This window comes from Perca flavescens, chromosome 16 (genome assembly GCF_004354835.1).
Source record: "Perca flavescens isolate YP-PL-M2 chromosome 16, PFLA_1.0, whole genome shotgun sequence".
Classification (NCBI taxonomy): Eukaryota; Metazoa; Chordata; class Actinopteri; order Perciformes; family Percidae; genus Perca; species Perca flavescens.
The window spans coordinates 9,253,360-9,273,722 of record NC_041346.1 but is presented as its reverse complement, the minus strand read 5'-3'; the positions used below and the strand labels follow the sequence as shown (position 1 = coordinate 9,273,722).

The 20,363-nt window shown below is 42.7% G+C and overlaps 1 protein-coding gene across 3 annotated transcripts in view; it reads right to left on the bottom strand.

Moving 5' to 3' along the window:
- The window catches only part of tsc1b (TSC complex subunit 1b), a 36,674-nt gene that overhangs the window by 12,825 nt on the left and 3,486 nt on the right, over positions 1-20,363 (bottom strand). For all 3 annotated transcript variants that reach the window (XM_028600824.1, XM_028600826.1, XM_028600825.1), the window contains exons 2-14: positions 15,720-15,938; positions 15,345-15,448; positions 14,764-14,916; positions 13,042-13,186; positions 11,327-11,481; positions 11,161-11,234; positions 10,874-11,052; positions 7,981-8,099; positions 5,805-5,970; positions 5,559-5,680; positions 4,491-4,584; positions 3,319-3,426; positions 911-1,562 (exon numbers count right to left, since the gene is read on the bottom strand). In XM_028600824.1, the coding sequence (XP_028456625.1) occupies positions 911-1,562; positions 3,319-3,426; positions 4,491-4,584; positions 5,559-5,680; positions 5,805-5,970; positions 7,981-8,099; positions 10,874-11,052; positions 11,161-11,234; positions 11,327-11,481; positions 13,042-13,186; positions 14,764-14,916; positions 15,345-15,448; positions 15,720-15,828 (2,180 nt within the window). In that variant the 5' untranslated portion in view covers positions 15,829-15,938. The remainder of the gene's footprint in view (positions 1-910; positions 1,563-3,318; positions 3,427-4,490; positions 4,585-5,558; positions 5,681-5,804; positions 5,971-7,980; positions 8,100-10,873; positions 11,053-11,160; positions 11,235-11,326; positions 11,482-13,041; positions 13,187-14,763; positions 14,917-15,344; positions 15,449-15,719; positions 15,939-20,363) is intronic.

Genomic DNA, 20,363 nt, shown 5'->3' with positions numbered 1-20,363 from the left:
GAGTTTCAAACTGACAACAAACTCAAAGAACTGAGGGAGCAAATACCTCCTTGTGTCTTTATTTATTACCACAAAAGACAGATTTTAAGGTTCTTTTGCTGGTTTTTAAAATCTCTTAATGGTCTTGGGCCTTCTTATCTTTCGGTACTGCTTTTACCCTATGAGCCTTCGCGGACCCTGAGGTCCTCTGGTACTAGCCTTTTGATTATTCCCAAGGTTTGGACACACACTCGCGGTAGAGGAGTCGTTCCAGTACTATGGCCCCCGTCTGTGGAACAGCCTGCCAGAGGGCCTCAGGGCTGCAAAGAATGTTCAGAATATTTTAAGAGCAGGCCCAAGACCCATCTTTTTAACTTAGCTTTTCTGTGCTCGGTCACATGTTAGTTTTATTGTGTGTATGAGATGGTGTTTGTGGATGTTGGAGGTGGGTGTGTGTCTGGGAATGCATTTATGTGATGGGGGGTGGGGGGATGGGTCAATTGCTTTTAACTGTAAAGCACTTTGTGCTACATTTTACATGCATGAAAAGTGCTCTATAAATAAAGTTTGATTGATTGATTGAAAAGATTATTGATCTACACCTGCTTTAAAACAACCATTGGTTTGGAAAAATACCCTAAAACCTTTGATTTTAAGTCGTTATTTTCCAGTAAGGAGGACTTTTTGAAAACTGGGTGCCATGAGAACAAACCGATGAATTGTGGGTGACTCATCCAAATGTGCTCTGTACGTGTATGCGACTTGTACCGGTCGAATGTTGTTGAAGGAGGGCTGGAAAAAGGTGCAAAAGTCAAAACAGTGGAAAACCTAAAAAAAACGGTTTAACAGCTAATAACAATAACCCAAAAAAATAAAAGCCAGCAAATCCTCGAAAAGAAATCAAACTGCAGATTGGAAGCTAGCCTCTTACCTCTTGAGGACTTTATCGTGGGTGTCGCTCCCCTGCTGAACAAGGCGATCCAGCACCTCCAGGGGGGAAGCGGACACTACCCCTTCCTCCTCCCCGTCCTCCAGCCCCTCCTCCTGCTGCCGCAGCAGCCGCTCCAGCGTCGCCTTGTGCACCGCCTCAGACGTCTTCTGGCCCACGAAGAGCGAGGCCGCCCTGGGCAGAGCCAGGTCGAAGAACGACTCGTAGGGCACCGGGGCCGGCGTCTTGCCGCTGCACGGGCTTGGGGAGAACATCCCGAACTTGGTCACCTCGTCGTCCGGGGCGGAGGGGCTCCGGAGCAGGTGGTGATCGATGGGGGTGAAACACGACTGGAAGGACCAGGACTGCTCCAGTCCGAGGGCTGAGCTCCGGCTGTCTCCCGCTCCTCCTCGGTCGCTCCCGACGCTGCTCGTACTCGCCGTCGTCTCCCCTTTGTCCGGCGTCGATACAGCGTGCTGGTGGTGGTGGGGGTCCCCGACGGGGCCTGCAGGCTGGGTGTTGACCAGGGTCTTGTCTTGTGCCTGACAGCCGGTCAGAGTCTCAGTGGTGTGGTAGAAAGGCGAGTCGAAGCCCCTCAGACCCGACAGCTCCAGCGGCTCCTCGGTGATCTTCAGCAGCTCCTCCGTGATGGCGGCTGCAGCAGAAACAACACGTGGACATTAACTGTGGTGGATTTTAGCCTGAATGCAGGTTCTGAATATCAAGGTCGGTGCTTAAACATTTGTGTCGAGGACCTGCTATCCCACAGAGAAAAAAATGAATAAATAAAAAAGGTTTCTGGGCATTCCGTTTTTCCCCCCCAAAGGGAGCGGGAATGTTTAAGTCTAAACAGCTCGCTTTGGCGGCAGAGCTTTGTGCCATTTGGCAGACGCTTGTATTCAAAGTGGTTCACACAGTACTGTACATATATTTTCAGCACAAGTGGCTCAGGTAAAATTTAAACCAATGACTGTGTAGAGCTAGCTGAACACACACTGGGATATAAACAGGGACGTGATAGCATCCTGGATATTTAGACATAGTGCATGAGCTCAGGTTCATTCAGCTAAACAGGATAAAGAATTCACATATTTAAAGATGTGATCCAATTCAACACTTTGGGTTCGGTCACAACTAAATACTGCGCTGACCGACACTGCCTTAAAAAAAAAAAAAAAAAAAAAAAAAAAGTGAGATTGTGATATGTTGCTAGAAATGTATGGTCTCCATTTAAAAAATGTGCTGTAAGTAGGATTGGGAAGATCCAGGACTTTGAACATCAATAACTTCTCAGTCCCTCTTCCCCTCTCTGCTATAGCCCAAATGGTCCCCTTTGCCCCTCCCCCCACAAGGGAGAATGAATGCGTGTGCATGAGCAGTGATTGACACGCAGTTAGACACCCACCCCTGGCCCTGATCGGTGCATCTGAACAGGGAGCGGTGGATTTTTGCAAATCGCACTACAGGCTGTAGGTGGTGCCAGAGGAACCAGATTTTTTTTTTAAATGACCTGCTTCATGTAGTTCTACTGGAACGTAGGGTCAGTTTCAGCAAATATGACAGAAAGTTAGTTTTATAAGTCCTACCTACTGCACCTTTAAATGGGCCCCAAGAATCTGTATGCCTGTTTAATGTTGAGTAAATATTTGTATGGTATCGAGTCAGCTAAAGAATGAATTTGTACACATTAGAAAGATAAATTTTGCCCCTTTTCCTTTCTCATTTGATGTTAATGTGTTGTGTTTTAACAAGGCCTATGTGTTGTATAAAAGAACGTAATGGAATACACATTAAATTTATGTTTAATATTAAAGAAAAAAACTATATGGAACTTTTAAATGTTGATGAAACCGTAATTAATTAAAATCGTAAAACCGTAAGTAATAACAGCACACGAGTCCAACAGTGAAAAGAATCGCTATTTTTATATATTTTTTATTAGGGCTGTCACCATTAATGCGTTAATCGCAATGCGATTAAGGGCCGAGCATAATGCGTTATTTATTTTTTTTTAAATCGCATGCCACCATTTATTAATTTATTTTCACTTCACTCGGCTTTGCGACTTCCTCCTAACATCCTCCTGCTGCAGGCTGCAGGCATGATGGAGAAAGACAGAAGCAACACGATTCTGAATGGCGCTTTTTATTTTCCAAAACTCCCGGACGAGTAAATATATTTTTATTTATTTTTTAATGGAACTGGTCCAGACGTGGGTCTGGCCATTCCTTTGCCACACATAAAAAGCATTCAAGAGTGTAACATGCTTGTGAGCAGCATTATATGGTTTTGATGAGGGGGGGGCAGGGGGGAATTTTGAAGAAGATAGCCACAATGTGACCTGCGTTTTTCATGCTGAGTCACACACTGACCGGATCTGGTTATTGGATCTATACCAAGTCGATACTCACCCTCTTCTCTCTCTTTCTCCGTTCTCAGCTGAAGCTCCAGCTCGTGTTTCTTCATGAACACCGACAGCTCCGTCAAAGTCATGGAGACGTTCTCGCCAGCTCCAGCGTCTGATGAGGAAGGGTATAGCATATCGACGTCAGAAAAACAACGTCTTTAAAAAGCCAAAACATCAAACACAAACTACACACCTCGGCTATGCATGGTGGCCCAATTGTTAGCAGCGTGGCATCACAGCAAGAAGGTTCTGGGTTCGAATCCATGTCGTTCTGGGCTTTCCTTTTTTTTTTTTTTTTTTTTTTAAGATTATTTTTTGGGCATTTTTAGGCCCTTATTTGACAGGACAGCTGAAGACATGAAAGGGGAGAGAGAGAGGGGGAATAACATGCAGCAAAGGGCCGCAGTTCGGAATTGGAACCCAGGGCCACTGCGTCGAGAAGTAAACCTCTACATATGGGTGCCCGCTCTACCAACTGAGCTATCCTGGTGCCCGTTCCGGGCATTTCTGTTTGGTGTTTGTATGTTCCCCCCCCATGTTTGCGTGGGTTTCCTCCGGGTGCTCTGGTTATCCCCCACCATCAAAAAAAACATGTACTAGGTTCTCCAGTCAGTGCCCTTGATCAAGGCACTGGCTCAGATCTGGAGCTGGTCCCCGGGCGCTGTAAATGGCTGCCCACTGCTCCCTTGAGGGATGGGTTAAATGCAGAGAATGAACTTTGCTACATGTATGCGTATGTGACAATAAAGTACCTTTATATGGTTATGTTTGGGAAAGTCAGTTAGATGTTTGCACCTCTCAAGACTAATGATCCAAATGTGCTCAGAGAAATGACATTCAGTCAAACTGAGTCCAGGTAGGAGCCGGTTGTATGGCAGCAGGTCCCATGTCTATCTGCTAATATGTTCAACATTTTTGAGGCAGAAAGAGAGTGTGAGCTGTAAAGTGCAGTAATTGGTGGCTCATGGTGCTCTCTCTCTATCAGAGGTCTATTCAGGCTCGGGTCTAATTATCCTCAGACCCTGCCTTCCAGATTGAAAGTTAACTGTTGCTTTGCCACGATTTCATTTCGGATGTTATTGAAAATAGAGGACCTGTAAAGAACCTTTACTTCGAAATGATGATGATGATAATAATATACAGTAAGTCACAGTGATGAGACTGGTCATGACTAACCTCTGTGTGTGGCTGCTTCTGCACTCTTCTCAGTCTCTTTTACTGGTTCCTGTCTCACCAGTGCAGGCTTACTGCTGTCTCCTGGTCGACGATCCTGTAAAGTTAGACAGCTTATAGCTTTATTGTATAATGATTTCATTTTTGGAAAATATTAATCCATGGTTCGCTCCAGCTCTTTCTGTGAACATTTTCTCTATGTTATAATGTGGGATTAAAGACATGCATACACTACATTTATACACCAGGATAAAGAACATTTATGGAGACAAAAATCCAAACAAATCAGACTCCTGCTGACAACAAACAATATGATGAGCATACCTTCTGCGCGTGCGCGAGATGTAATACGCCTCCATAACAGCAGGCGGCGCTAATCTGTATTGTTGCCCAAAAAAATGAAAACCGGAAGCTGATTGGATGAACGTGTTCCGTAGGTCTGGCAGATTTTACAACCGGGCATAATGGCGGCTTCGTTCGGAATACGATCTCGTATTTTACGAAGACAGTTCACCGAAATGCGTTTCTGAAAACATCTTAAGCGAGAAATGGGCCGTGCAGTTGCTGAATCGGTCTTCGTTTCAGATCGACAGAGGTCAGTTTAAAAGATTTTCGTCAGATTTTGAGAGGAGTTCGCCACGCTCATCCCGCTCGTCATTTCCGGGTTAGCGCGACACCAATCAGATGGGCCGTCGAGTCCGACTGCCCGCCTTCCGATTCAACATGTAAAAAAAAAAATGAAGGCGGACGGCCCCTCCAAAGGACGACGTCACGGGACACACCGAACAGACTGGAGTCACCGACCTCGCCAGACAGTCAGGATGGTGTGCCAGGGCCTTAAGAGGAACACTATCGTGAACAATTAAGCTACTGTGAAATTCAGAAAAACAGCATACTGGTGATAATTACAATCCAACCCATTGGCCTTCTGCAATTCTGTTATTCTAAAAGAAAACAATTGAAGAAGTTTGTTTGGGGATTGTTGCCATCCTAAACGGTTGTCCTGTTATAATGGCATTTATAGAAGAAAAAAAAATATATATATAAATGGATGGATGGCAGAGAGCATACCTTTCTTGGTGGACTGGACTGGACTGTGTTGGCTGGTAAGGAGATTATGGGGAAGTCATCTGATAGGGTGGGAGGCGGGGAAGAGGTGGCTGGAGTGCTGGAGGCAGGCGTTCCTTTTCCTCCTGCTCGGATCAAAACAATCAGCAGAAAAGAACATTCCAGAGCGTCAGTTCAAAAACATCAAAATACGCACTACAGTACACCGACAGCAGAGAGGAAATCTATTGTAGTGGAGTAAGGGTTGACCTGACGTGCAGTGGAAGCGGCTGGAAAGGTGTGAGGCACTGTGGGAGAGCTCCAAGTTGGGCGACATGCCCCGTGAGGAAGGGGGCGTGGCCATGCCACACAACGAGGAGGGGCTCCACAGAGAGTCCTTCCCCCCACAGGAAAAGTTGAGTTCACAGTTGGAGTTCTGCAAAGAAAGAGACCAAACAGCAAAAATGACTACAGATTACAGATCTGACAGAGCACAACATCAGGACATGGATACAAGCCATTGGGAAATTCGCTCTCTCTCTCCGTTAGATTGTCTGCACGCAATATGAAATTACAGCCAGGCAAAATTGGCCTACCAGCACTTCTAAAAGGGTCAGTGTAACACTTATCCAAATTCTTTTTTTTTCCCCCACCATGACAAATTAAAAAAAATTGGATCTTTGACCCGTTTTTCCAATTTTCTGTTTTTATTCAGAGGATTGAAATTGAGAAAATGTCAAAATTGCATCTGAGCTCCAATTATTCAATACTGCAATGGTATTCTCTTCCTCTACTTTGCGGAATATGCAGGTCATTAACTGAATATGGACCAAAAAAAACAAACAAACTGATAGACTTTGGGGTCAGAGGTGCTTGCAACGGATGGTTTCGAGTGGGGGGCATAGCTAGACGGAACGAGGGAGAGAATACCACTGCAGTATTGAATAATTGGAGCCCAGACGCAATTTTGTAATTTTATAAATTTCTGATCCTCTGAATAAAAACAGAAAATTGGAGGAAAAAAAAAGAAAAGTTTAAAGTATTAATTAGTATTTTTTTATTTGTCAAGGTGGAAAAAAATGAAAATTTTGATATTTGAACCCATTTTTCTGTTTTTCCAAATGTTCGTTTGTGCTTAGAAAATTGAACCGATAAGCGTTACACTGACCCTAAAGCCCACTAATTCCAATGTGAAACCACAGCCTGTTGTTTTTACACTTTGGATTTAATACGGATTAATAAAAGGAGAAATTAATAAATTAGGCTAGCTATTTCCGTCGTTCTGCTTAGATAAGGTAACCGGCTGTGGGCTGTAATTTCATATTGAACAGACACATTTCCTAAAATGTGTCTCTAAACGGAGGATACCTTGTTATGTTCATGTGGTTCTCAACTTGTGAAATACATCTTAGCCAATTCACCCAAATCACCACAAGCACATTATTTCATCACTCCTTGTAGTGTCTGGTCATGTTGTAGTGTCTGGTCATGCATATAGTTCTGCTTTAATTGCCTGTGAACCTTTTACTACAATACATGGAGGGTAAATGGCATTTTGTTGGTGCTGCCCAAAACTACTACTACTCTACTCAATCCACAGATGCATTTTGGCAAACTGACCTTTTAAGAAAGTATTCTTGCGATTTAAAGTCACATTCCCAGATTGCTATAATGACCCAGAAACCACAAATTGCTTCCCTCGCTGACTGCTGAGGCGTTTAACACATTTGACAGATGAGTTTCAAAAGCATCTAGGGTAAGCTGGAAGGAAGTAGTTGTGGGGGACTATTACGGAGAAGTAACAAACAATATCAAGGTGAATGTCTTGATGGTCTTAAAAGTTCTCATGGCATGAAAATTTCACTTTATGGAGGTTTTTTTAACATTAATGTCCTTAATCCCAGCCTGCCTATGGTCCCCCAGTGGCTAGAAATGGCGATAGATGTAAACTGAGCCCTCGGTCGGTCGGTGTCTCTCTCTCTCTACCTCTCCATGGACATACATTGCGCCATATTCTTGATCGAAGCACCAATAGATGCCTCCATTTTCTTCCAGATGAGAGCTATAGTCCGTTTTGCCTGAAGTATAGCAAAATAAATACATTCATATTCTTGCTCAGATTCAGATTTGTTGGATACAGGTGCAGCAAAATCATATTATGGTCAAGTGGAATGTTGACATACAAAATGAACAAAGTTTTATTGATTAATAAGTTCCCTCCATCTAAAAATCCTCAGAATGTCACACTTGTCCCAGCCTGACAAAACAACTTCTTGAGGGCGCGGTGTGGTTCTTGAGTTAGTAGTAGTCACTCTTTTGACAGGCGACACGTGGAGTGTAAACATGGCCACGCTACAAGAGCGTTAACGACGCGGGCTCTGGTACCGCCCTCTGATCAGTCACTGACCAATCTTGTGATTTTGACCATATTCTGGGACGCTCTTACCTGACGTCTGGAGGTCTGTGGGCTGCGGGACGAGGACTGGGTCCCAGAGAAGGGGGGCAAAGACAGGGGCGGGGGCAGCGGCTGCCGCGGAGTCGAGAACGGGGTCGAAGAAGAGCTTCCTGTTGTCAAGAAGACAAATAGTTTGATCAATCTTCAAAACGGACGCACCTTACAACCTCTCTCTGCTCTTCTGCACGTCACTGTCACTCTCCTTTAAACCAGTTAGAAAAACACACACCAACTGTTTAACATCAAAAACACAAGGGTCTCCCTGAAAAACAACAGAACTGCTAAGGGTTGCACTAGGGCTCCAAATAACATTGGTCATTGTTGATTCATTTGCAGATGATTTTTGGTTTTTTTACACTTTGAAATACCAATGTGAAATCTAAACCGATTGTCTGACAAAGCAAAGAAACAAGGGCACAACCAGTACTTACTGTTGATAATACTATAGTGGTGACTCTTGATATTTCTTTTGCCCTTTATATAAAATAAATACTATCACTACATTTGCATTAGGACAGGAAGATGCACTTAAATGGTTTATTTATTCAACAGGGATCCTCAAATAACAGCTTAACATGAAGAGGTTAGCTGAAGTTCTGCCAGTATTTTGTCTGACTGTAGATTAGGGTCGGGGCCATATGGTGATACGTACTATGAGACACTATAAATATGAATTCAACAGTCACAATTTTTCCTCATTCCATTTAGACTGCATGTATTTATCTATTATATATCAGCAGAACAGCTGGACTGCTTTATAGAAACACTCCATGTCCTGTATATGGTTTTTGCAGTGGGCTATTTGCTTGCTGAGCTAGCCAGAAACAGACATTCCTATATCGTTATATTACGTTACATTATGTTTCTCAACAGATTTTTTTCAAAAAATGTACTATATCATGAAAGATGTTGATAATTATATGAAAATAAGATGAACACTTTCACAGGTAATAGTTTTGTTTATGCTAAAATACATATGGAACATCTGAACAACATTTTAAACTCAGTTCCAGCAGGAAAGAAAGTGTGCATACTTTAATTTTTGGGCCATTTAAGCCTTTATTTTTGTATAGGACAGCTGAAGACATGAAAGGGGGAGAGAGAGAGAGAGAGAGAGAGAGAGAGAGAGAGAGAGGAAATGACATGCAGCACAGGGCCGCAGGGCGTTGTTGAACCCGCGGCCACTGCGTCGAGGGGTAAACCTCTATATATGGGCGCACGCTCTACCAGGTGAGCTACCCAGGAGCCCCTATCAACTTTAAATCATAAAAAACATTATTCCATCCACACCTGAGCTTTTGTTTTTGATAGCATGTTTTATTTTATTACTGTCATGGTAAACATGATCATATCTGAGGAGCCGAAGCCCTGATTGCAACTTCCTGTCATAACTCTGTACGTGTCATTTCCTGTTGTTTTCCTGTAGTAAAGGGAAGTTGTCTGATAAAAATCTAAAGCGACAGTCTTTACTTGTTTCCAATTACTTAATCACCGATTCATTTGGCACTTGCTGCACTGGGTTGTAAGGGAGTGTACATTTTAGAACATGAATGATACACTGACATGTCCAATATTATCGTCAAATTTTAGATCAATAAAATATATATATACACAGTTTAGTATCTGCATATATATTGGCCAATACTTAACAAGAAACTGTAGTACAGAAATAACGAAGATAAGTTAACGGTCATTTAGAAGCAGTTGTTTGCATAGTTTTCCCAGCGGAGAACAATGCCACACATATTTTTTCAATAAAAATAAAGTGTGTGTTTATACTCTTGTGGCTCTATGAAGTATTGTTGGCTCTATGAAGTGTCATGTGTATAAGGGCTTTGCAATTAATCAAAATATTAAATAAGAGTTCAGCTCCTTATAGTCTCTAAAACAAATTAATCGAGAAAAAAAACGATTATTTTGCAGATTACGTTTTGGTTTCGTTTAAGTTAACTTATTTTTTCCTGTATTCTGAATGTAAAATAAAAAGGAAAAATGGGATTAAAGGAAATGGCACACTTTAAGGCAGGGCTGTAGTACTGGAGTCCGGACTCCGACTTGAGTCTGTACTTGAGCAGCTTTTTTGTCTCGGACTCGTTGGTATTTGGACTCAGACTTGTCTCGGACTCAGCCATTGGACTTGCCAAATATTCTAGTTGGTCTCGACCCAAACCAGCACTATATGCTTTCGTTCTAAAGTAACTTCCTCCTTCAAAACAAAACCATTGATGAAGCGCGCTCGTTCAGAAAACAGGTATTAGTTTAATTCAAAATCCATCTAGAACAGGCATTGAGATTGGTGGCCTGGTATACACCTGGCTGAGTCATATACCTCCATCTTCAGCTATCAATCATTTTCATTTTTCAATGTCTTTGTAGTATGAATTCTTCAGGACAAGTAATAAGTTCAAGAATGGGAACATTTTCATTTTATATTTTAAGTAAATAATATGGCTTAATTTGATCCTATAGTGTTTTATTGCACTTGTTTTTTGATTATTACAATAAAAGCTAAATGATCATCTTAACAGAAGATCTACTGTCTCTCACATCACATAAATTATAAACTAACAGGTGGGTGAGTGGTCTTGAAGGGGATTTTTTTTTCCTGTCTCAGTATCGACTGTCTCTCATTTGGACTCGGTCTTGAACCTCTTTGGACTCAGTCTCGACTAGTCCTGGTCTTGGACTCGACAAAGGTAGACTTGACTACAGCCCTGCTTTAAAAAGGTGTTTTACTGTTTTTTTTAATTTCAACATCGTTCCAAAAGACAATGAGTCATCGTATTGGATAATCATGATTTCAGTATTGACCAAAACAATCACAATTAGGAATTTCTTTTTTCTATAATGGAGCACCCCTGATATGTATGAAGTGTTTTCTGACCGTAGCTGCTGTGGAGGTCAGTGTAGGGGCTGGAAGTGCAGTCTTGTGGTCGCAGGTGGATCTGGGGGTAAAAGTTCTCAGGCATGGTGGCGTAGCCCTCCTCACAGGAGGCCTCCTTGGGGTCTAGAGACACTTTGGCACATTCAATGACGATATCGTGGATCTCATATTTTTTCCACCTACGGCGAAGCAGAGCACCAGTGGTCATAAGAGATGCAGTAGACTTGGGAAAAGAAGACGAAAACGCTAAAGTGTTCCCTTGCCAGGCAGAGCGGTGTGGGACGTACCTGGTGGGGTCGAGCTCATGGTCCTTGGTTCCTGTCACCAGCTCTGGGTGAATACGAACGTGTTCCAGCATCGGCTGAATGAATGGTTAAACACAAAATCTAGATTAGTAACAATAGTCTTTGGCTACAAAGACTTGGCAAAGAGCGGCAGGGTTAATATCCTCACCTTCACTACCTCCTCAAAGGTTTCCATGTTGTCCTTCATGCTGTAATGGGAGCGCAGGTAGGACACAAAGTTGCAAGGATACATGCCGTAGAGTCGGTGGAAGAGGGAGTAGACGCTTGCGTGCAGGTGGATTAGGTAGACATCGGAAATGTGCCCTGAACGAGTTAAAAAAAAAAAAAAAAAAAAAAAAAAAACAACAACATCAAAAAGGGGCAAAAAAGCACAAACTTGAACTGCCAAGATAATTGGCAAACCCAGTTAGTTTTTTTTTGTAGTTTGTTTTCTATTTTGTCCACCCAGACTTCCTCCCCTTTCACCAAATTTGGATTTTCGCGCTCCAGTTAACTGCCTACTGTACATGGCTGTGAGTGTAAACATCCATTCTGGAGCCTATGAGATTTAAATAATGCAGTAAATACAACATTAAGTTGCCTTTTTACAGTGCCAGGAAATGTTTCTCACAATATTAATAGGGATATGTTCTGAAATTATTATCCGTTGCTGTACTAGAAGTTGGTATGGGAGGAGTTACCACCCCAGTAGTCTATATCCACAACGTTCCACTTCTGGGACCGGAAATTCAGCCGGATGTCTCTCATTTCGGCCGGATGTCCGTCACCTTCCGCTTTCTTTGTGTTGCCTATGGTTAGGGTTGGGTACCTTTCGCATCTGAACCAATACCAGTATCGATACCGGTACCTCAAATTCGGTAACAGTACTGTTAAAAAAATATATATTTCAGCTGTAAAAATAATTCCTATCCTATTTACTTAGAACATTCTGTTATTTATTTAGAATATTTTTATTTTCATCATGACCATTTTTAACTGCTCTTTAATGTTTAATGTAAAGCACTTTGAATTGCCTTGTTGCTGAACGGTGCTGTAGAAATAAAGTTGCCTTGCCTTCAAACCTCAGCCTGTCAGTCAGTCCCCGGAGCACAGAAACCACCGTTGTGCCTGCTTGTCTCAGAGGAAGTGTAACATCAACAGCACCGCGGCCGCTTTCGGCTCGCCATTAATATCAGATCGCAGCAAACGCTGTCCGCGTCAAGTTTTGTAAAACTGTAACCACTTTATCGGCATTGCCATGACTTCACAAAACTGCAGAGCCGACGTAGTTTACTCCGTCTGCACCTCTGCGCGTGCGCGCGTGGGACCTTGCGCTTTCTCTCAGGTACCGAAGTCAGGCACCGTTTGATTTTACATGAACCAATACTCTGTAGTACCAACGTGATCCGGTCGGTACCGGTAAAAGTACGGGGCTCGGTACCCAACCCTAACTATGGTTAACTGCTCCTCAGATCTCTGCAGGGTAAATCCAGACAGCTAGCTAGCCTATCTGTCCAATCTGAGTTTTCGGTTGCACGACTAAAACAACTTTTGAACGTAGCCTACACATGTTCCACCAAAACAAGTTCCTTCCCGGGTCTATTTTGCAGCGGCGCGGTTGCTCCGTGCGTTGCTTAGCGCCGACCAAGACGATTGCAATTGGTTTAAAGAAATGCCAATAAACGAGCACGGTTTTTCTCCCATCCCAGAACGCTGTGTGGACTAGCCAGACCTTCCTCCACAGCGTTGTAGCGGAGGGTCCGGTTATGAGAGACTACCACCCCCAAGGACCAGCTGGGGCTGACCTCCTGAATAGTATCCAAATCAAATACACATACATGTAGCAACGACATGTTTTGTGAGACACGACAGGAAGGCTCCTACCGGGATTCTTTAGGTTCCAAGATGCCAGGCGGCCAAAGATCTCAAAATACTCCCACAGGTGTTGTTTCCCAGCCTGAGGGATCATGGGTAGCAGAGTGATCAGCACCAGCACTCCAGTTATCAGCACCACAACGTCCGTGTCCGTCTGCCGGGTAAATTGAGACACACAAGTATTCACGTTTATGATAAAGGCAGAGACTTAAATCTTGGTAAATATGTCATTATGATGAAGAACATTTTACCAAAACAGTTCTTTATGTTAACCAGTATTTACAAGTGGGAACTTTTATGGGAACGACTGCAACAATTAGTCAAGTCAATTTTATTTATATAGCCCTATATGACAAATTTGTCTCAAGGTACATAGACTCTCCATTCGGAAGTCTTAAAGCTTAGGGTGATATGTGCATGTTCCAAAGGTCATGGCAAACTAGGGCTGCAACAACAAACCGATAAAATTCGATTATTAAAAAAAAAAAAAAAAAAAAAAAAAAGTTGTCAACGAATTTCATTATCGATTTGTTGTGTCGTGCAACTATTATGCCACTCAGAGATCGCAGAGATATAAAAAAAATTGAGTTGAGCGCAGAGCGGAGCAGCGCAAAAGAAAAGAAAAAAAAAAAAGAGCAGAGCGGGGGTAGAGGAAATACGGAGAGACCCGTAACGTTGCTCTGAAACACTCGGCGGAGGCAGAGAAATCAGTACGACCCAAGTCATCCAAGGTGTGGGAGCATTTCACACTAAATAAATCAAAAACGTGTTACTTGCAAGATAAGCAAAAGCGACACGGCATGGCACGGGCGCACCGCGGTGATGAGTCAGCACCTAAAACGTAAACCTGTTGGAGTCCTTGATGAGGAGGAAGGGAGTTCAACAGCAGGGTAAAGTCACTACACTATCCTACTTCTGTTCTGTTCTGAAGTGAGGAACGTACCGTCCCTCCAGTAGCTCTTCTGGTGCTGCTGTTTACTAGTTACCCAGCTGACTAGCATGACAAGCTAGCGTTAGCTCAGTAATAACAGTAATAAAGCAGGGGTGGTATAGTTTGCAAGACTAAAGACACAGTTTTTATTTACTCGCCTTTTGTGGCCCATTCATTTTTCAATCTGTTGTCATGTTTATATATTCTGTGCTTTGTCCCGTATCAGTTATTGTTGACGTGTGTGTGTGTGAGTGTGTGTGTGTGTGTGTGTGTGTGTGTGTATTGTACTTTATTTCATTTTAAAGTTCTTTTATAGCACTTGGTCATCTTAAGTTGTGTTTAAATGTGTTATATGTATAAATTAACTTAACTTGCACTTACTACAATGATGGTAATAATTTAATGAATAAGCTTCAAGTGAACGTGTGTGTGTGTGTGTCTTGTCTATCTGCTCTTTGGGTTACTTACCTTTACAGAACTATTAACTAAAACAACAAGTATGTATGTAAATATGTATTGAGTTGAATTAAATTAATGCTTTTTTTTTCAACCGATTCATTGATTAATCGAAAAATGAATTGATTATTAAAATAATCGTTAGTTGCAGCCCTATGGCAAACCATCCAACAATTCTTGAGACATTGAAATCTGGACCAGAGCAGAGGAAATGTGTCTTTGAGGAGGAGTCTGACCAAATATCACATCTATGTGATATCAATTCCTAGGCTGGAAGAGAAATCTCCTCTTAGTGCCGTGACGAAGAGATTTCTTGGTTCACCGAGTCCTAGCCGGGTCGTTACCTTCAGGCATTTGATCAGCGAGAGCAGCAGAGGGTATCGAGCGATCTTGTGGATCCAGGACGGCTGCTTGCGGATGACATGGCCGAGCAGGGTGAGGGTGGGCAGGCGGCAGGCCTGTTTGGTCATACACTCATTCATCTTGTCCAGAAGGTGCTGAGAGGGAGGGAGGGACAGATAACAGATAACACAATTATGGTGGCTGGAGTTTTTTTCTTGTTATTAATTAATAAGGAAAGGAAACTATAATTAGGGAAACTTAATTTAGAATTGCACTTTTTTCCCATATCTATGTATAGATATAAAAAAAGAACTTACATTTCTATTCTTGCACAAAATATAAAAATTCAAGCACTCATTTTTTATTTATTTTTTTAACTTCCAAGGCATTGATTTTCCTCTCTCAAATTTACAAACTTTCAAGGACCCATGGGAACCATGTCACATGTATGGCATGCCATCATAACAAGCAGATCCTCTAATCCCGGCGATTCAACTGGAATGAATCGATTTCATGACAAAATGTTGCCGTTTTAAATCCTGGCGTGACCAGGCATCAGGCTTGTGTAGGGGGCGTCTCTCACCTTATCGTGTGGCTCTCTGACTGAGGAGAGGATATGCATGGCCTGGGCAGAGTTGGTTTCCAAAAAGTAGTCCACCAGCCCGTTCAGCAGCATGGACCCTCGCTCTTTGGAAAGAAAATTTGAATGAGTTTGTTTTTGAAAGAAAGGAGTAGTAGGCATTCTAACCAGCAAATTCCACCACCAGCGGAGCCATGTTAAAAGAAGAAAAGTCCGCTCAAAACATATGGTAAAAAAGGGCATTAATCAAGCAATCTGGGGTGATCTGACACACTGGCCTAACTCATGAGTAAAGTTACAATATCCCCAAAAGCTCCCCAGAAAGCAGAACCCACATAGATGAACCACGTTGGCGTTAAACAAGCCAAGCTGCCCTACCAGTGCTGAGATGCTCGTTGAGGACGCCTCGGATCTCTTCTAGCTGGTGGAGGTCGGAGGTCTCAAGGAGCGGGAGGAGGTCCCCCACGTTGGGCTGCTCCCTGGCCATGGTGGTGACAGTGCTGGAGGGGGAGGCCGCGTCTCTCTCGCTGTGTCCGTCCCTGCCTGCCTGCCTGGAGGACTCCTGGGGCCACCCACCAACACAGTCTCCAGGCACCTCTACATCGCACCAAGAACAATTCGTAAACATTTCCAAGAATTAGTTAGAGCTGTGATCTTAGGATTAGCGGTCACGTAATACCAACTCAGTACTGGGAAGCAGGGGTTTGTGCTAAAGGCATTTCTTCAACATGGCAACAAACGGGAGGGTTGTTCTTTATGGAGGTAGCTAGCCCTTCATCAAATGTACTCATACTTAAGGAATAACACCTCTAAATGATCAAATGAACTACATTTTTTTGGAGAATACAGATGGGCGTCACTTCAGTTCCCATTAGGTCACTCTATTAGAGAACCATGTGATACCACAGCAGTTTTTAGTTGTAATACACATATGAAGCATGAACACAATGGTTTTGCTATAAAGACTTGCACATTTCATGGTTACTAAGTTCTGTATGACCATCAAGTACTTAACTAATGAGACAGACACTTTTGGTGTGGATATTGGTGACAATGGTGGAACCATAATTACTAACAGGACTGTTTTCATGAATTGACAACATAATAGCTTTGGGATGGGATACTAGGCCAAATGAGAGCAGCACTTCTTCCTCATTACTACCTTTGTCATCGAGCAAAGCCCTTAAACCCCTCCAACTGCTCCAGTGGAGCTGATCAGTTGCCAACAGATAAGAATGTGCTGGGCAGCTTCCAGGTGTGTGTGTATGTGTGTGTGTGACTGTGTGAAAAGGGCGTGACAAAATAAAGGTTAACGTGCCTGCTGGAAGCTGAAACAGATGCAATATGAGGGGGGAGATTGAACTAAAAGTTGTGGTCCAAACAGCTTAAAACACCGCTGACAACAATGAATGCAAGCTGTGTGTCGGCTATCATTGGTTAACTGACACATTCAGCAAAGATCAATAGCAACTGTACGCTGTCGGCCCTAACTTGCTAAGGGAAATGACAAACCTAAATGATTAATCATTTAAAAAAAAAAAAAGTAGCCCAGCATAAAACAGCAGACACACAAAGTTAGCGGCTAGCTGGTGAACATAATGGGAGCGTTTAGCAGCTAAAGAGCCACATGTTTCCCTTGGTGGGGTAGTCGGGAAATAAGCACTAAAAAGGACAGTTATTGGACTTTCATATACCAGGTGGACACAAACGGGACTCCAAATAAATGCTAATGCCGCTCTGCGTCCGCTGGCTGTGTAAATAAGCAACCGTTTGTTAACACATCCATAGCCCTATTAACCCTATACGGTGAGGATATGTCAAGGTGGGCTTTATGTGTGCACGGGTGACACGACAATCATGCCTGCCAATGCTTTCACACTATTCCACTGCCAACATATGCAGCAGCAATGCCCAAACTCATTTTCCCTTCCCAAAGGCCTTTTTTCACAGCAGACATTTTGACTTTGTCATAGCAGGAAAAGCACAGATGTTACCAACATCATGACTGGTGGCTCAGTTCTATTCAATTGCCACAGTAAGTCATGGCCGTGTGACAGTGAGCCGAAATGCGCGATACCAGGAGCCTGGAACCGAAGCAGCTAAACGGAATTCAGCCATTGTTCATTTCACTATTTACACCTGAGACTTTCCTACCGTCAAAGTGTGTTGTGTCCCTGACACGGGAAAATAAAATCATTTTCTCAGGAAAGTACAAACTCGGCAGGCAGCCATCGATACTTCTGTCACCGAAAACGCGACGAATGATGAGTCCGATAACGAAGCTACGCTTTAATACGTCACCACAGAACATGTGAAAACCACACTATATGGGTACAACTAGAATAGGGCACATTCGATCACTGATTTTCCATTGCAATCCCAGTGTTTTGTTTACATGACTCATTGAGAATACTATAACTGAACTGGTGTGACCGCGCATTAATTTGCATAAAGCTTAGTGGTTGTGTTGGTTGCAGCGCGAGAGAGAGAGAGAGAGAGAGATCACCTCAGGCCATATAACAAATATTTAGCCAAATAATCACAAACTCATTTCAGGGACATTGTATCTTTGAAGTGGCCTATAAAAGTTCCAAAATGAAATAGCCTAAACTAGAATGAATTGTTGTTTGCCTTTGGCCAACCGGTGCAGTTGTTGCAGTTTCCATCCTCGTACACCTGCACACACAGTATACGTAGGGATGTAACAGTATGAAAATTTAACCTCACGGTTAAAGTGACAAAAATGATCACGGTTTTCGGAATTATCACGGTATTTTAAGTGTGGTCAATGTATTCAGAAAGCACCGATAGGCCTACACAAGCTGAAATAGTTTCAAAAAGTGTAACGGTGTTAATTCTTTTTCCTGCACGTCCTGCAGACAGAACCATCTTCAATCAACTGTCCTTCGGCATTCTTAATAACCAAAACATGCCCAAGCTTTACACCTAGTCCTCTTAGAGGGCTGATAAATGTCCTGAGTGCTGTCATCTCCTCCTTCTGCCAAGGCTCCAAATTCAAGAAACGCACGTTGTAGGCTACGCAGTGCGCCCGCGCAGATACTTTAGGAGACTCGGGTGAAGCTGGGAAAGATTAAACACGCGGTTTCCCCACCGCGGCAATCCACCGTGATAATAATAATATTTTAAATGGAAACGGAAATTGTTACTGTGGTTTACCGTTACACCGGTAATCGTTACATCCTTAAGTATATGTAGTGTAGACTCTGAAGGAATTTCATAAAAATGTATTAAGTCCTTTTTTTGGTGAAAAGTAGATGCCACACACAGTCACACAGCCCCCACCCACCCACAGTTTCAAGATTGGTGTCACCAATTTAGCACCTGACAAAAGTGTCACCCCTTCTGTTCCTGAGCTGTGGTGTTGAATGATGGCCAGAAAAGCCCTTTTGCAGAACATGATTTCACAGTATAGGCTAGCTGACCTTTAACCTTGGTTCCATCTTAAACCATCTGGAGCGTCAGGTTACCCTAGCTGACCCTGCAAAAGATAACTAGTTCCAATCTTTCCCCCCATTTACTACCAGTGCCCAAAATGACATTTTTAACATTTATTATTATGTTGACTATATCGGCAATGTGCTTTTAAAACCACCTGGCCTAATGTGTTTACCATTTCAGGTAATTAGTCTATCATTGATGTTGTCAGGCTACTAGACGCTCAGTCAGTCATCCACAGTGAAGGAGGTCAAGGGGGGAATTTCAGCCGGCAGCTTATTCCCCTAACAGGAGTAATGAATGAGCACCAGACATGTCGTCAGCTCTTAACATCTCCTTTCAACACTCTGGCAAAAACACTCAACTTGCTAGGAGGAATCCTACAAACTATTCCATCAGCACGGAATATTCCATCTTTCAACACAGTCACATGCTACCGAAACTAAGACGACAGGAGCTAAATTGGAGCGCGACAAGAAGAAGAAGAGAATCAATAACGTAACAACAGCGTATTTTATCTTAGTTCCACTAAAGTCACAAAAAAATAAAATAAAAACTGCCCTCTGGGAAGAAACAAATAAACAATATTAATGTCCTCGAGCCGCTCTCATTCATAACTAATCAAAATATGCAAATGTGCTCTTGTTTGGTGACTCACAGAAGAGGTCACAGCGCAACCGTTTCCCCGTTATCAATTAAGTGCTCAGTCACGGGGTTCTGGAGTCTGGCTGTGTTTTTTTAATTTTGTTTCCTTCTTGCAGGGACAGGTCAGTGGCACAAACACGAACCACCCTCCGTGTGATCTCAGGCAGCTTGGGAACACTCAGGAGGACACAAAGGACCTTTATGCGGCCCGAGCATTTCCACGTACACACACACACTGGAAGTAACGTTTGACTGTGTGCAAGCTGTTACCAACAGCCTCCTTTTCTCCTGGGTGAATATTTTAAAGCACTTTAATAAAAACATTTATAAAAAAAAAAAAAAAAAAAAAAAAAAAAAAAAAAAAAAAAGACATCAACGGCCTGCTCGGTCCATTTGAAGGAATGATTCTCATCCACCCAACTGCCCTGTTCAGTTAGCAACTAACACATTCCCATTCATCTCTGTGAATGTTGGGAGTGGTTAACTGGACTAAACATGATGTAGAGCAACTAACAATTATGTTCATTACAGATTAATCCATCAATTCATATTCTGATGGATCCATTAACTTTTTGGTCTATAGAACGTCAGTAAATGGAGCAAAATGCCCATAGAAAGTCCCCAGAGTCTTGTTCTGTCCGACCAGACGTCGGACAATATCGTCGATATTGTGACGATATTGTAGGGTTGACAATTGGTGCTTTAACAAAATATCTTCACAATGAGATTTAAGATAAATAAACTTCAGTAATGTAGATAAAATGACTAAGTGGGTAAAGGTAAAAATAATAGAAGAGCTAGAACAGTCTGGTAACACAAAATGACATCACTTTACTGTAACGCAGCCTTTAAAACCAGGAAAAGGCAACGCTTTACAGCCATTTACAATAATACGATTTCCAAAATCTAAGACGATATCTA